The 14,854-nt window shown below is 37.1% G+C and overlaps 1 protein-coding gene across 1 annotated transcript; it reads left to right on the plus strand.

The window, feature by feature from the left end:
- Positions 1 to 1,210: 1,210 nt before the first annotated feature.
- Positions 1,211 to 14,702, plus strand: emilin1a (elastin microfibril interfacer 1a). The gene is made up of 8 exons (XM_058756795.1): positions 1,211 to 1,694; positions 6,790 to 6,909; positions 7,774 to 7,904; positions 8,195 to 10,231; positions 10,379 to 10,495; positions 10,611 to 10,628; positions 10,744 to 10,878; positions 10,963 to 14,702. The coding sequence occupies exons 1-8, from the start codon at positions 1,534 to 1,536 to the stop codon at positions 11,289 to 11,291; spliced, it is 3,048 nt and encodes a 1,015-aa protein (XP_058612778.1). The 5' UTR covers positions 1,211 to 1,533; the 3' UTR covers positions 11,292 to 14,702.
- Positions 14,703 to 14,854: the final 152 nt, after the last annotated feature.

A 14,854-nucleotide genomic window follows, 5' to 3' on the forward strand; every position in this document is an offset into this window, starting at 1 on the left:
AAAAAGATCACGTTTCTCCAGTTTTCTGAGGCAGACAGACATGGATAAATGGAAATTTAAATCTATCTGACGCAACAGAGTTTGGTAAAAATAAAATTATTTTACAAAGTACAGAGATCAAACTGTGGAAGGTTCAAAACACACCACGCATGCATTCACACACTTTTTCCTCATGTCTGGCCAAGAAGAAAGACCTCACTCAAACTAACCTTGAGCTGCTGTCTGCCTGGGTTCTTACATTAGCAGCGTCATAACTGAAACACCTACAAGTGGTCATAGTCCTCAACGCTGACGTCTAGGGTGAGTCTCCAGACAAACCTTGACTTGGACTGATGCTGAAGATGAAAATTTGCTGAGGCTGTTATTCTGGTCCAGTAGACCGAAACAGTCTTTGATGGTTAGGGTATAGGTTAGGTTAGGTCATGTCTCTTAGCAGCCTGGATCCTCCTTGGCATTGCTTCGAGATAACAGCAATTATATGTGATGCTATCTCAGCAACCTTGAGATCTGAAGAAACTGTCCGGTGAAGTCCAAACCAGAACTGAGACAACTTTTCCTTTTGTGTATTTCAGAGGGATTTCAAACCAGGGGCAGAAATTAAATTATTATTATTTTTTTTTTTGAAGTGACACAATGTCAACTTAATACAAAGTAAATATTTTACAGCTTCAATTCACTACCATACTGTATAAAAGCCAATAAAGCCAGTATAAATGAGTCTATGTATATGAAAATACATAGCTGTATGTGTTTAGTCTACGTCCGGAAAAACTCTGGTAAATATTACATTTACTAGTAAATAAATGAAATAATAAATAAATAAAAGGCTATGACTCTTTTCCCCCAAATATGGGCCAAATTTCAATGCCTAAAAGCCACAGATAAAACACTTCTGACAAAATCAGTTTCATACAGATACATACTTTTTAATTGTGTTTGCATACTGTACATTCTTGATAATGTCATAGATTAAAGTCTGGTTACAAAAACAGTGTAATATTTATAGCATTTTTTTTTTTTTTAATGTAAAGACAAAAGAATGGTTAAATAGATAACTATTATCGGCTTCTTATGATTCGAGACGAACTGATACTCAGAGTAAAAATCCAGGAGGGACCTACAATGTAAAGCAGAGCATGGGAAGAGAGAGAGAGAGAGAGAGAGAGAGAGAGAGAGAGAGGGGGAGGTTGGAGTTTTGGATCTGCATCATTTCAAGGCAAGGCAGTTTTCACGTTATGACTGCGCAGGCGATGAAGAAAAAATCCGGACACTTCTCATTAGTGTTTGACTGCGGACCGTGTCATGGGTGGACTGGCGGCATCTTTTGAGATTAATGGACACTTTGCGAAATGATGACAAAGGTGCATAGACTTAGACAACACTTTCACAGAACTTTATGAAGTACATCATTGGAGAGTTAGCGGGGCTGCTGGACTGCACTCGATGCGCACAAGGCGCATTTTCTAAGTTGAAGCTGTTGGATGTACTTTTTCTAACGATCGTTTTTTTAAAATCTGTTTTTACTTGTATGTCATGGCACTATATTTTGTTTACTTATTGACTCTATTGGCGCTGATTTTGCCTGGAGATATTTGGGGAGCAGGAACGTACGCGTCACGATACACTCAACATGTGGATGAGAGTCGGTCTGTATCAGCTGCACAGAGTGGATCTAAGGTGACCAGCAGACACAGGTACTTTTTCATTTTAGCAACACAGCTTGATCATTTAATCATTTTTAACATTATCAGTAATAAAATAATACACTGAAAATGTTTTGTCATGTAAAGTATAATGTATACAAAATCTGTATTTTAAATTATTATTCTTAAGTATTTATACCATTATATTTATTTTGTTTTGTGATCTAAATGATCAGAGTTATGTCTAGGGCTGTTTTGGGCTACTAACTTTGTGGCACTTTTATTTCAACTTTTATTAAAAGATGCATAACTAAAAGTGTGAAATATTGGTATCGGGGCTGACGCATTTTCATGGTGTTCAAAATGACTTGCTTATCATATATGGTCAACTGTCACAGCACTTCATTAAGTCATGTACCATTGCTTTCAAACATTCAAGCTGAGTTTCTAAGATCATGTGGCGTGTGTCACACCTGTCTGAGCTGATGTTGCAAATATAAGATCACACTGTACTGAGTTTATTAGTTTCTAGTCACTAAATCTAGTATGAAATTGCAGACTCTGGGTGAGTGCGCTACTGTTGGACAGGTCTGCCCTTTTTTGGCTTTACTGAGTAGACGTCAATGCATGTGAAATGGGACGGAGGCCAAATGGTGAAGACCTTAAGTGCACTTATCCTGGCACTAGCACAGCCCAGTGGAGTAAAGAGGTTTTGCACTGCACTAGTTTGGGAAGAATGTGTGGCCCCTGCTGGCACCACCGCTTAAGACTGTCTGTTTGAACTCTGCTTTGTTTTTACAGATGTGTGAAATATTAGACAACTTGTGGTAGCTGAAATCCTCCTTCACAGCATGTCCCGTGTTTCCTGTCTGTTCACCATCTTGGATGATCTCTTCTACTTTTTGATTGAGATGTACTATGACTTGCAGTCCAGATTATACCTTATAAACAGCTGGTATGCACAGATGCTTTCAATCCAACGGGAAAAAACGTGCCAGTTGCCAGTAAAATGAATCTTTTTTGCTGATGTATATTTTGCGAAGCTATTTCTCCAAAACAGATGTGAGAAGACTGAAAGAGACATTAACAGTTCTCCTTAACATTAATTTTACTAATAAACGTTTATGTATAGAGCAAAGTCTGAAATATGACATGCATTTTAAAATATCTTAAAATAAACTGTTTAATATATATAGCATCGTAATGACTTACCTTTTAACAAATATGTTGTTCCAAATGCTTATCTTTCACTGTGATGCATTGCCTGGAATCATAAACAAGTAGTTCCTGCTGTGACAAATCTTACGATGTTGCAGAAACTTTGTTAGTTTCATTCTTGATGTAAAGTGTATACATGTATGTAAGTGTTCTCAGCAAATGTGCGCACTATGTTTGCTTGTCGGGAGTATGTGTAAGCATCTCGCAAACAGTTTGCTGAGCTCAGCTTTTATCTAAATCATTTAGATTTCAAATAGGAAATACACACTTTCTTACATCTAAACCATAATTGCAAACATTTGTGAAATTGGATATAACAAGTAAATATGATACGGAAGCAATGTAGGGACACTGACCCACCCAATGCTAATATCTTTCTGTGGAGATATTTTGGACAGTGTTTAAAAAAAAGTGTATTTGGTTTTGGATATGAATTCCTGTGGTTGTGCACATTAACCCTGTAAAGCCTTCCATATCAAATAATAGTCAGAAAATCTATATTGCTTTTTAAATGGAACAGTTTATTAAACTTTAAGCCAAACGATGCATTTCTTTTTTTCATTTTTTTTTCAGTATCATATTTGGCTACATCAGGCTTTTATGGTTCATATAGTATGATATCGGAAAATATGGTGTTAATACTTGAGGGAGGACCAAACACCTAATTTGTATTCAGAGGCCCAAACCTAGCAAAAATATACATTATACATATACAGCAGTTGTTATCTTTATGGGGAAAAAAATCAATATGAAATTCTGATGGCTTGTAATGTAAATCAGTGAGATCTTTATAACAGTACAGCCGACTTCTTACGTAAAATGTATATATCATTTGTCACTCTAATAACAATCTTATTAAGATGATATTTAAATGCTTTATGTTTTATCATCAGAGTTGTGTAGTTTTTATCCTGGGGGCAAAACATATAATGCAATGTTTCTCAAATGTCTGATGTGTCATATTTATATTTTATTTATTTTTCTGAAAAAGTGTGTATGGATAATCAAGTAAACCTAAGTTGCTTCAGTCCAGTAAGTGTCTATCTTGAAATATTCTTAACAATATAAAAGTCTGTAAAGATTAAAAGTATAAGTCAGATGACAGAAGGCAAATGGTAGATTGTGTACACAGTTTTGAACATAATTTAGAGGACTTAGAAATGTGTGTATCATATATGGGTCTATGATACACATATGTGACCCTGGACCACAAAACCAGTCATAAGGGTCAATTTTTTTGAAATTTAGATTTATACATTATCTATAATAAATAAGCTTTCCATTGATAAGTGGTTTGTTAGGATAGGAAAATATTTGGCTGAGATACAACTATTTGAATATCTGGAATCTGAGGGTGCAAAAAAATCTAAATATTAAGAAAATCGCCTTAAAAGTTGTCCAAATGAAGTCCTTAGCAATGCATATTACTAATCAAAATGAAGTTTTGATATATTTATGGTAGGAAATTTACAACGGCTTTTCTCTGTTGGCCTAAAACACAAAGAAAACCTTCTACTAATCTGCCTTTAGACAGCTTACTTAGATATATTTGAGCTTTGTTTGTATGGATAACTCAATTACCCTGAAGACCTACCCACGGTTTCTCTTTTGAGCGTAGCAATACATTGCCCTATTGTCGCTGTGTACTCTGTGCACACTATTATTTCTGTCCAAGTGATACTTCTTTCCTTTCCAAACTGGGTTCTGTGGATGTTATCCTGTAAAGGCAAAGTGTTTATATTCAGCCGCCTTAAGCTGGATATTCTTGAATTGGGAGTGGCACAGGCTTGACACTTGCATCTAGGTCTTCTTGTTTATATGACTTAAGCAGTGAATTTTATTCTTGTATAAAATGAAATGCTGACAGTTGCAGTGTGTGTTGTAAAAAATTATTAGATGACTGGAAGTGTTTATAGAAAGAGTTAATGTGGTAATTAAATCGGGAGCAACAATACATGGAACAAGAATGCTGGACATTGGAACCCATTCTTAAGAGTGATCTTGTACAAAATCAAAATGGATTTGTGCACATATGAGACAAAGAGGCCATTGTGACTCCAAAGTTTTTGTTTACTTTTCCTCTCTCAAATTTGATAAAGCTGAGAACCACGGTTTCCTTTTTTCTCATTGGTATACATGGACCTAGGCCTTTGTCCTTCGTTTTTTTACCTCCCCCACAGAATAAAGCTGAAACAATGGCTCAGTGTTCTATTCACCATCACACTTTTAGTGTATACTCCAAACCTCAATTTAAATGTCCTATTTAATGCTTCTATGCACGTTCTGTTTTTCATGAATCCATCCAGAACTTTGCACTGTTAAAATTTAGTTTTCTTTCATCACATCCTTAATCCCAATGTGCACTCATAAATATTCCACATTATTTTACAAACCAACACAACATTTTGTATTCATAATGATGATCAAAAGTAAGACTTTATTCAACATGTAGACAGATACAAATAGATGCACCTTGACTAATCAAAGATTGAGTGGGTGTAGAATTTGAAAAGCATGGTTGTCTGTGGTGAAGATGTCCGTGTTGAACTTGTGTACTCTCAGTGTCTGGGCCCCATTTGTTTGCATGTGTGAGAGCACTTGCAGCTGATGCATCGAGACATTCCTGTCTCAGCAGTGCTCATGATAACGAATGATTAACCAGGCTCAATGAGTTATTGTGATGAACCAGAAGCATTGGATTTCAGCCTGGTTTCGATCCCATCTAAACAAGCTCCCTAAGAAAACAGCATCATTTATCACTTTAATCAGAAAATGAGTTTTTAAATCATACAGCACTCCAAGGTGTTGGGGAAACTACATTAAACTCGCTAAACTTTCTAATATGAAGACACACTAGAAAAAGGATCTTTGATTATTATTTTATTTTTATTATCCTTTTTATATGAATTAGTCTTCTGTGTGCCCAGAGTAGATGTATATCGCTGAGCAGGATGGGGATATCCCTCCCCTCATTCACTTACAGGATGGACGGATGTTTAAGATATAAACATCAAATAAACCCAAGTGACAAACAATTGTGTGTAAAAAACAAACTCTTATACTTTATGCCAAACTGGATGGTAGTCATGAAAAATCGTTAAAGGGATAGTTCACCCAAAAATGAAAATTCTGTAATTAATTGCTCACCCTCGTGTCGTTCCAAACCCGTTCATCTTTGGAACACAAATTAAGATATTTTTAATGAAATACGAGTGCTTTCTGACCCTCCATAGACAGCAATGCAACTGCAATGTTCCCAGGCCCAGAAACATAAGCACATTGTTAAAATATTCAACAATTCTTCTCCTCCACATCATCGTTTATTATAATTGAATAAAAATTGAGATTCTCATTACAAATTTGGGAAGAAGGTTGCGTAAGTTGCAATTTCAAACGCATGTCATAAGTGGCCAAAACAGCAATTGCAGAGTTGGACACTAAAATCACAGGATCATTCAAATTTATAGACTAATGATCAGATTAAATACATAAAAGCCTAACATAATCACATATATGTATATGTTTCATTCATTAGAATCATTAGTTCGGGACCTGGACAACACTGGCTGCGTTGTATTTTGTTGATTGACTAAAAAGAAACTCTCTCCGACTATTTTAGTAGGGTTTTCCATCCAAATTGATGGAAGAATGCACATGCTCTGACAGAATAGAAAGACAATTTTGTTCCAAGCCTAACGCTGCCATGACCTTGCTAACATATGTGATGCTTTGTGAGTGTCATTGGAGGAAAGTTTTGGTTTTGTGGGTGTCACTAGAAGAAAGTTTTGATTTTGAAGGGCAATTATTTGTACTTTAATTACAGGGTATATATTTAATTTAGCTCTGTCTAAAATTAAAATGGCAGTCCTTAAACATTTGAACTGAAGCCTTAATAAGTATAATTTGCCTATGCTTTGTACACAAACAGGAACTGGTGTGCCTACGTAGTAACAAAGACTGTAAGCTGTGTAATGGAAGATGGAGTGGAGACGTATGTGAAACCTGAATACCAGCGTTGTGCTTGGGGCCAATGTTCCCATGTGGTTTTGTAAGTATTCATGAGAAAAAACACAGTCAAATTGCATTTCATTTAATCTTGGTTACCCCTTGCTGTTATGACAGTGTCAAACGGGAAAGGTTTGGAACGTGTCCCTCACTCAACTGCATGTCCACCAGAAATATGCATGGAATGAGATGGGAGAGAAGTCGAGACATAAATCTGTCTCAGATGAAACTGCTAATGTACCAGAAAGTTACTTGTAATGTTGTTATTTTACTCACTTTTTTAGAGAACACATTCAGCCATAAGTCCAAGAAGAAGTTGACCTTTTTCTTAGGTCTCAATAAACCTCGGATTTATCCAAGATCTTCAAAGAAAGCCATAATACTAGTCCCCTATGAAATACAGAAGCCACATCACAAATATGAATAGAGTATAAACAATGTTCTAATAATAGCAACAACTGCACTTGAAAGTTCAGTAGACACACAAGAGGCTTGCCAGAGCAAAGCAAACACTTTCAAAGATTTTAATGATGTATTGAAAGCTTCGACTGAAAAAAATAACAAAAACATGCCCAGAAACAACAGCTCAAAGAAAAAGAAGAACAGGCCTTTACTGTACTGTTTCCTAGCAGAGTTGTGGCCTTTCGAAAAGTGATATGTAGCCAAGGATATGAACGGAAAAGGAATATTTTCTATCTGCCTACTTGAGAAGTGCCATTAGAGACTGAGGTTAAAGTCTTGAAAGATGATTAAATTAAACTTGACAACTTTAAGTGGCAAGTTTCAGAAATGTCACAGAAGTACACATATGTAAAAGTGTAATTTTTTACAGCAAAAACACTACACATAGAGATCGTATTCAAAGTTTCTGCTAGAACTGTATATGATGAACTGTCTCACACTACAGGTATCGGACCTATAGAAAACCACGGTACAAGGTTGCCTATAAAACGGTCACAGAGATGGAATGGAAGTGCTGTTATGGCTACTCAGGAGATGATTGCAGTGATGGCAGGGGCAGAACTACTGGTGAAGAAGGTATGGCGTTACAGCACTTTAACCCTAGAACACATAAAGTGAGTCAAGTTGATCTGATATTTTCATATAATATTTTAAATTCTGCAGTATTCTGTTGTAAATTTTTGTATCATTATTATTTTTTTGTCTTCTTTAAAAAAATAGCTTGATAGGTCTCTTTGTAGATATGCTCCCAGTAAAAAGTTTGGACATACCTGAATGATTAAAATAGATGTGTCCAAACTCTGGTGCTGGTCTCAGATTGAATTAGTAAATGTCAAATAATTTGTGCAATCAATGTCCCTCAATAGGGAGGAGTGACAGCGATAAGATTAGACAACTTGAGGAACAAATTCAAAATCTCCAGTCAACCTTATACAACATGAATAAGAAATTACACGAGGAATCTCAAAGAGAAGGAATCAGTGGAGGTAACAATCTGGCTGACGCAGCCCACCCAGGGATGAGGGAGACCATTCACAGCATCCAGTCCAAGCTGGACATGCTGGACAACATGACACAGGTCCATGACAGAACCCTCACAAGCATAAACAACCACCTCGTGGGTGGCAATGGAATTGGAAATGAGTTGGACAGTCGCTATGGCACACTTAAAGAGGAGATTCTCAGGGAGCTGGAAAGGCGGGTGACACTGTCTTGTTCGTCATGTCAAACCGGAGTGGAGAGCATTCAAAGGCAACAGCAGGAAGACAGAGAGAGGATCAGAGCTCTGGAGAAGCACATCAGTGTGATGGAGCAGCACCACCAACAAACTGTTGATTTGCTGAAGAAGGAACTATCACACTATCAGAGTTGCTGTGATGCCCTGAGCGATCTGGACAGGAGGCTTGGTGCCATTGAGAGGAAGGTCAGTTCAACTGCAGAGACGTATGATATCCTTAGAGGACGTCTTGAGAAAGAGTTGAGGGGGTCAGGCAATGGCAATGGCGGTCGGGGAAAAGCGCTTGATGAAAAACTAAACAGCCGTCTTAGAGAACTGGAGAGAAGACTGAATGGGACTGTGAGAAAAACCGAGCAAAAATGCTCCCATACCGAGACAAGTATGAAGGAGTTTGTCCACCGAGAGATCGGCCAGATAAAGAACTCTGTCCTCAGTCGAAACGATGATCATGGTTATAGAATATCTACCGTGGAGATTGATGTCCAAGACTTGAAACGTTTCATTAACGACCACAAAAATGATCTGGAACGGTTAGGGAACAAAACAACTGATCTCGACAGCGGGCTTAAGTCAGCGATTCATTTCTGCACAGAGACGTGCGTTTCAAAAGGGAGTGAGACAGCAGATACTGTGAAAAGCCTGGAATGGAAGGTTGTTGCCAATGAGGAGGACATTAAGAAGTTTGACACCAAACTAAAGGATTTAAGTGTGTCTGGTGACTCCTTATTGGACCGTATTATAGATCTCAGCCAAGACGTTGAAAAAATTAAGGATCTGACAGGACATAATGGAGAGCACTTTAACCAAATTGTCACCGATGTGGAGAATATGTTACGTGATTGTGACGTGTGCAATTCGATAAAGGAAGAACTTAGTACAATAAGAAACATAACCAGCCATACTTTTAACACGTTCCAGAGAGAACTTACAGATTTAACCAGAAAAGTAGATTCAGATGAGTATGCTTGCTCGCTGGTATGCTCAAACCTCCAGGAGGAAGTGGGCAAACTGAAAGAAGAGGTTGAGAAATGCACAGGCCAATGCATGATCAGCATGGCTGACCATGAGAGGAACATGGATAATCAAAATACCCTAACTCGCAAGCTTGGCAAAGACCTCAGGTCCATTCAGGGTGAGCTCACAGGGGTAATCCAAACGTTCAGCTCCATCAATGACACTCTGAAAGGCCTCAGGAACACCATACAGGGGCATGAAAACACTATTTCTGGTCTGGACTCGTCTAAGGAAAGAATTTACTCTGAATTAGATCAGATTCAGGATGATTTGAACAAGCACAAAGTAGACAGTAAAGTGCGTTTCAATGGCATCAGTAGCTTTAACAGCAATTTGATGATTGAAATGGGAGAATGCAAACTTTCTCGAGAAGGGCTGGATAAGAGGCTCTCGAAGATGGAGGATGTCTGCGGTAGACTGGATTCCTTGTCAGTAAACCTTCAGACAATCAAAGATGGCCTGAGCAAACACATTTCTGGGCTTTGGACATGTGTTAATGACCTAAACTCCACAGTTATCTCTCACGGTGAAGCCATCAACAGCATTCAGAATGTTCACTTAGAGGACATTCATGCCAAAATGAACAACCTCAACTCTTCCATACTGCATGTTCTCAAGGAGTTCCAGAGCTTCACTGAAGAGGACTTCACTGGTATGTTACATATGTCAAGACGAAAACAAATGATATAATTTGTGTTAAGACTTTAAAAGCAATTGGACATATTATACCTCAACTATCCATTTTTTTGTTGTTTTTGAATGTGAAAAACCAAGCAATTTCTTTTGGGCCAATCCTCAGGACCTCATGGACCACCAGGTCCTCAGGGAGAGAAAGGATCCAAAGGACCACCTGGGCCTCAAGGACCCCCAGGCAGAGAAGGACCACAAGGGAAAGTAGGGCCAATAGGACCCCCCGGTAAATAAATGAGATGAGAAAATAAATAAGTAAATATACATTTCACAAAATCACCAGAAAATGATTTTATATGGTCAAATTACATGTATTTTTCTATATATTTTCTCTTATTTAGGCCTCAGAGGTGAACAAGGTCAGTGTGTTCTTACTATTACTACTGCTACGACTACTAATAAAATTTTCTACTAATAAATTGATATTTCTAAAAATAAATAATTGTTTAAAATAATTATTTCCCTGCTTACCAGGACTTCCTGGAGAGGATGCAAACGTCCCAAGACTGTCATTCTCAGCAGCACTCACACGACCGCAAACCAATGCAGGCACTATTGTCTTCAACAAGGTCTTTGTCAATGAAAGAAAGGCCTACAATCCAAAGACAGGTATGTATGTTAAAGACAAGCTTATAGTGTGTGAATTAAGGTCTGTCATAATCATAAATTCTCTCACTAAATCTATTTTGACAGGTATGTTCACTGCACCTGTGAAGGGGCGATACTTCTTCAGTGCAGTCCTGACAGGTCACAAGAATGTCAAGATCGAGGCAGTCTTGTCTAAATCCAATTATGGAATTGCCCGCGGAGATTCAGCTGGATATCAGCCTGAGGGTCTTGAGAAACCCATGGCAGAGGCACGGCACACTCCTGGCTCCTTGGTCATCTTCAACATCATACTTCCTCTGGAGAAGGGAGATACTGTCTGCATTGACCTGGTCACAGGTAAACTTGCCCACTCTGTGGAGCCCCTTACGATCTTCAGCGGGATGTTGCTCTATGAGGAAACAGACAGATTGTAAGACCCATCTGAGACTCAGTGAGGACAATGTCAGATGTAAAAATTTGTATCTGGACATAACTTTTTTGAATAACAGTTCTACATCATTGTTGAATAAGGTTTATAATACAAATTATATGCAGGTTTCATTTATAACAGGCCATAAGGAAACACAAGATGGATATATTTTTTTCTCTAATATCAGAAAAATGGACTGAGATTTTTTTTATATATGGTTACATTTTTTTTTTTTTTTTACATTTATTCTTGAATGGCAAATCATATATTTTCATATACTGTATGTGAGCAGCCATGTTTGCTTATATTAAAATGCAACTGAGAATGGCAAAGATCTTTCTAAAAAAAAATAGCACATCCATGTCACTTGTTGCCCCAGAAGAGAATGAGTGACTGTCAAACTGGGATCAGACTCAAGTAGAATATTTTACATAATTACCTAATAACCTAACACAATCTTTACTTGATCTGACCTTACAAACCTTCATCATAGTAGTCATTTGAATGTATAAAGATACTGTGTGGTTGTCAGCAGCGTGTTGCTAGACCCTAGAAATATCCATATGCCATATGATAAATACTGAGAATGGAGATTACCATTTACTGACATGAGAATAATTTTACCTGATAATATTTCAGCAATCATGTTGTGTGTTTTCTATCAGCTATTTACAATCATATGCCAGATTCAGAAATTAAGCACTCTTGACCTAACTGGTCAAATGGTTTTGCAAAAAAGGTCTGAATTTGTTTTTGATTCATTCAGACAGTTCACTCATACACTGAATCATTTGCAGCATTTTCTCAAACCACGAAAGAAAACAAAAAGAACGCTGGATGAGGTGGATCTTTACCTACAATACAGTGTAAAAACAAACCTTGCAAATGTCTTTTAATGTTTATCAGTGATTAAACAGCACATGCAACTTGTGAACAACTCTGTAAAGATAATTTAAGATATATCCATAACAGTATATATAAAAAAGGTTGGTTGGCAGTGCAGTGCATAATATAGTGTATTTATATGCACAAGCCAGTGCATTTACAGTACTTCCCAATTAAATTTGTTTGTTTGACATTTGTAGAGAAGAATGAGAAACGGAACACGAGAACAGATACAGTATGTTTTATATATATATATATATATATATATATATATATATATATATATTGTGGATCTACAAGTACATACTTAGGTCTGTACCAGGCCTTTTGACCACTTGCAATTTGCCTGTATTTTCTGTTATCCAATCAATGCAATCACTACTTTTCTTTGAAGAAATGCTGTGTTTATGCTCTCAGAAAATGCTAACACAAAAACCACGGACAACCATGGCCGCGGGAACTAGGGGTGCTGAGGGTGCTGCAGCACCCCCCGCCGCAGGGCCGGGCCTAAGATTTTCCTTGTGCCCCTCGATCATCCCCAATATACTTGATTTTTGTGATAGTTTTGTGATTATATTGAAATGTTACGGCGCGCGTCCCTACATCTGCCTCTCACTGACAGAATGTCATGTGAAATGTTCACGCGATTAATTTTAGATTCCAATTTGTAAAAACTATTTACGTCTTTTTCCTTTTTATGAGCCGTCTTCCGAAGCTTTCTCGCTTCTCAAGACGGCCACCGACAATCACATAAGCACATCTCTTTAATTCTCTGGTCAAACGCGCTCAAACCACTGTAGCCTAATCTCAACTACGCAAATCATAACGTTTTAGGCAAGTAGCCTACCATATTATGTCATAAAATATTTTAATAAGACTGAATTTGTATTTCACCTGATCACATGTTTAATAAAAAGACATTTTAAGTTTAATTATAAACCGCATATCCACGATTATTCAAACAACGAAAAAATTATACAGCGAGCCAAGAACATTTACATTATCAAAGAATATAACTGAATTCAGTCTAGCATGAGTCTTTTTTTTTTTTATAGCACTCTAAAAAAAAAAAAAAAGCTCCAGTTAGGCTGTACCTACCTATTGACGCTGTCAACATCGCATGTACATCTGAAAGTGCACTGACCAACTTTGGCATATCAATGATGTTAATATTTAGTAAAATCCCCTTAAATAATAGAAATATTTCAGATATTATTAAAGAAATTATATAACTAAAATCACAAAAGCACAAATATATATTGGTTCGCATATAACTCTTCATTCATTTGTATGTTAATCTATAAGAGTTTGGGCTGTTTAATATTAGGATTTTGTCTAAAATCCCCCACTGTGGCCCCGCCCTGCAACATCAAGCCCCGCCCCCCAGCACCCCCCAGATAAAATATGTTCCCGCGGCTATGCGGACAACATACTGTATGTGAAAAACATAAATGTAATTTATTTTTTTTAAAGCATCACGCTGCTATATATACCATTATCCCCTTCTAACTTTCAAGCTTCATTAAAATACACCTCAAGAAGAAGGAATCCAGAGACCATGAGAAAATATGGATCTGTGTGTACTGTTGGTGTGGTTTCAGTTGAAAATTACGAAAGATGTTTTTCCCTCAAAGGCTCCATTCAGGTTTTTAAAAGATGGATACAATAAATATCACACATGATATTTTCTATTATTTTTCCATTATTCTCACTGTGTTATTCTTTCATATTTGCGGCACATTTCTTCACTTAATCTCCAAATTTGGAAAAGTAACTATAAAAGGATGAATTCAAATAAAGCAGGCTGTGCAGAGAGGGACATTTTTAGACATGCCAGAGGCTATAGATCAGGAAACTTCTGTAACCCATTCTCTGGTGACTCTTCCAAAGAAAACTATCAAAGCTGTTTGTGCTAGATGCAGAAAAGATTTCATCCTGGCTATCTTTTTGTCAATGAATTTTTATTTTGTCTCTTTGGGCCGCAGATGTTCTCTAAATAGACCAAATCTAACAGCTCAGAATCTGTATCTTTGCCAGACATGTATTTGTGTGACCTTAGCTGTCTTGGTGGTCTATGTATAATGTTTTCTTTAATACAAAGGGATTTAAAAGGACTTTGCACTCAGTACTGTGAGATCAAACCTTGACCATTCAGTCCATTTTAACCCTCAGAAGAGATGAATTCCTTAAAAGGTCTTCATAAATGTTACTTCAGAATGCTTCATTTTCATTAAAACAGCTGACTTGCTCAATTTACAATTGGGACCAGGTTATATCAGCTGTCCAGGCATAACCTGAACCAAATGTTCAAATCTGACATTTTTAAGTTTCGTCTCACTACAGGCATTACAAAACAGTATTATAATTATGCAAATAAAGTGTATCTGACTGCTGTGCAATCTAAACAGTCCTCAGATTATTTTCAGCACAAAATGTTCTCATAATCAATACTTCTTCAAAGCCGAATGTTATACATTGGATACACAGTATATTTGCAATGCTAGTTGTTAATTAAAATATTTTTCACAAATTTCTTATTGTGTTAAGAAGTTTTTTTCTTTCTTTCTAATTTTCAGCGTGTTGTTATACAGTTGCTACCCTTCCCTGTCACCACAAGCGCTCTCTAAACTCCAAAACCCCACCCTCCAAAGACACTCTAGCCAATCCCAAAACAGAAAATGC

This window comes from Onychostoma macrolepis, chromosome 20 (assembly GCF_012432095.1).
Source record: "Onychostoma macrolepis isolate SWU-2019 chromosome 20, ASM1243209v1, whole genome shotgun sequence".
NCBI classification, from domain to species: domain Eukaryota; kingdom Metazoa; phylum Chordata; class Actinopteri; order Cypriniformes; family Cyprinidae; genus Onychostoma; species Onychostoma macrolepis.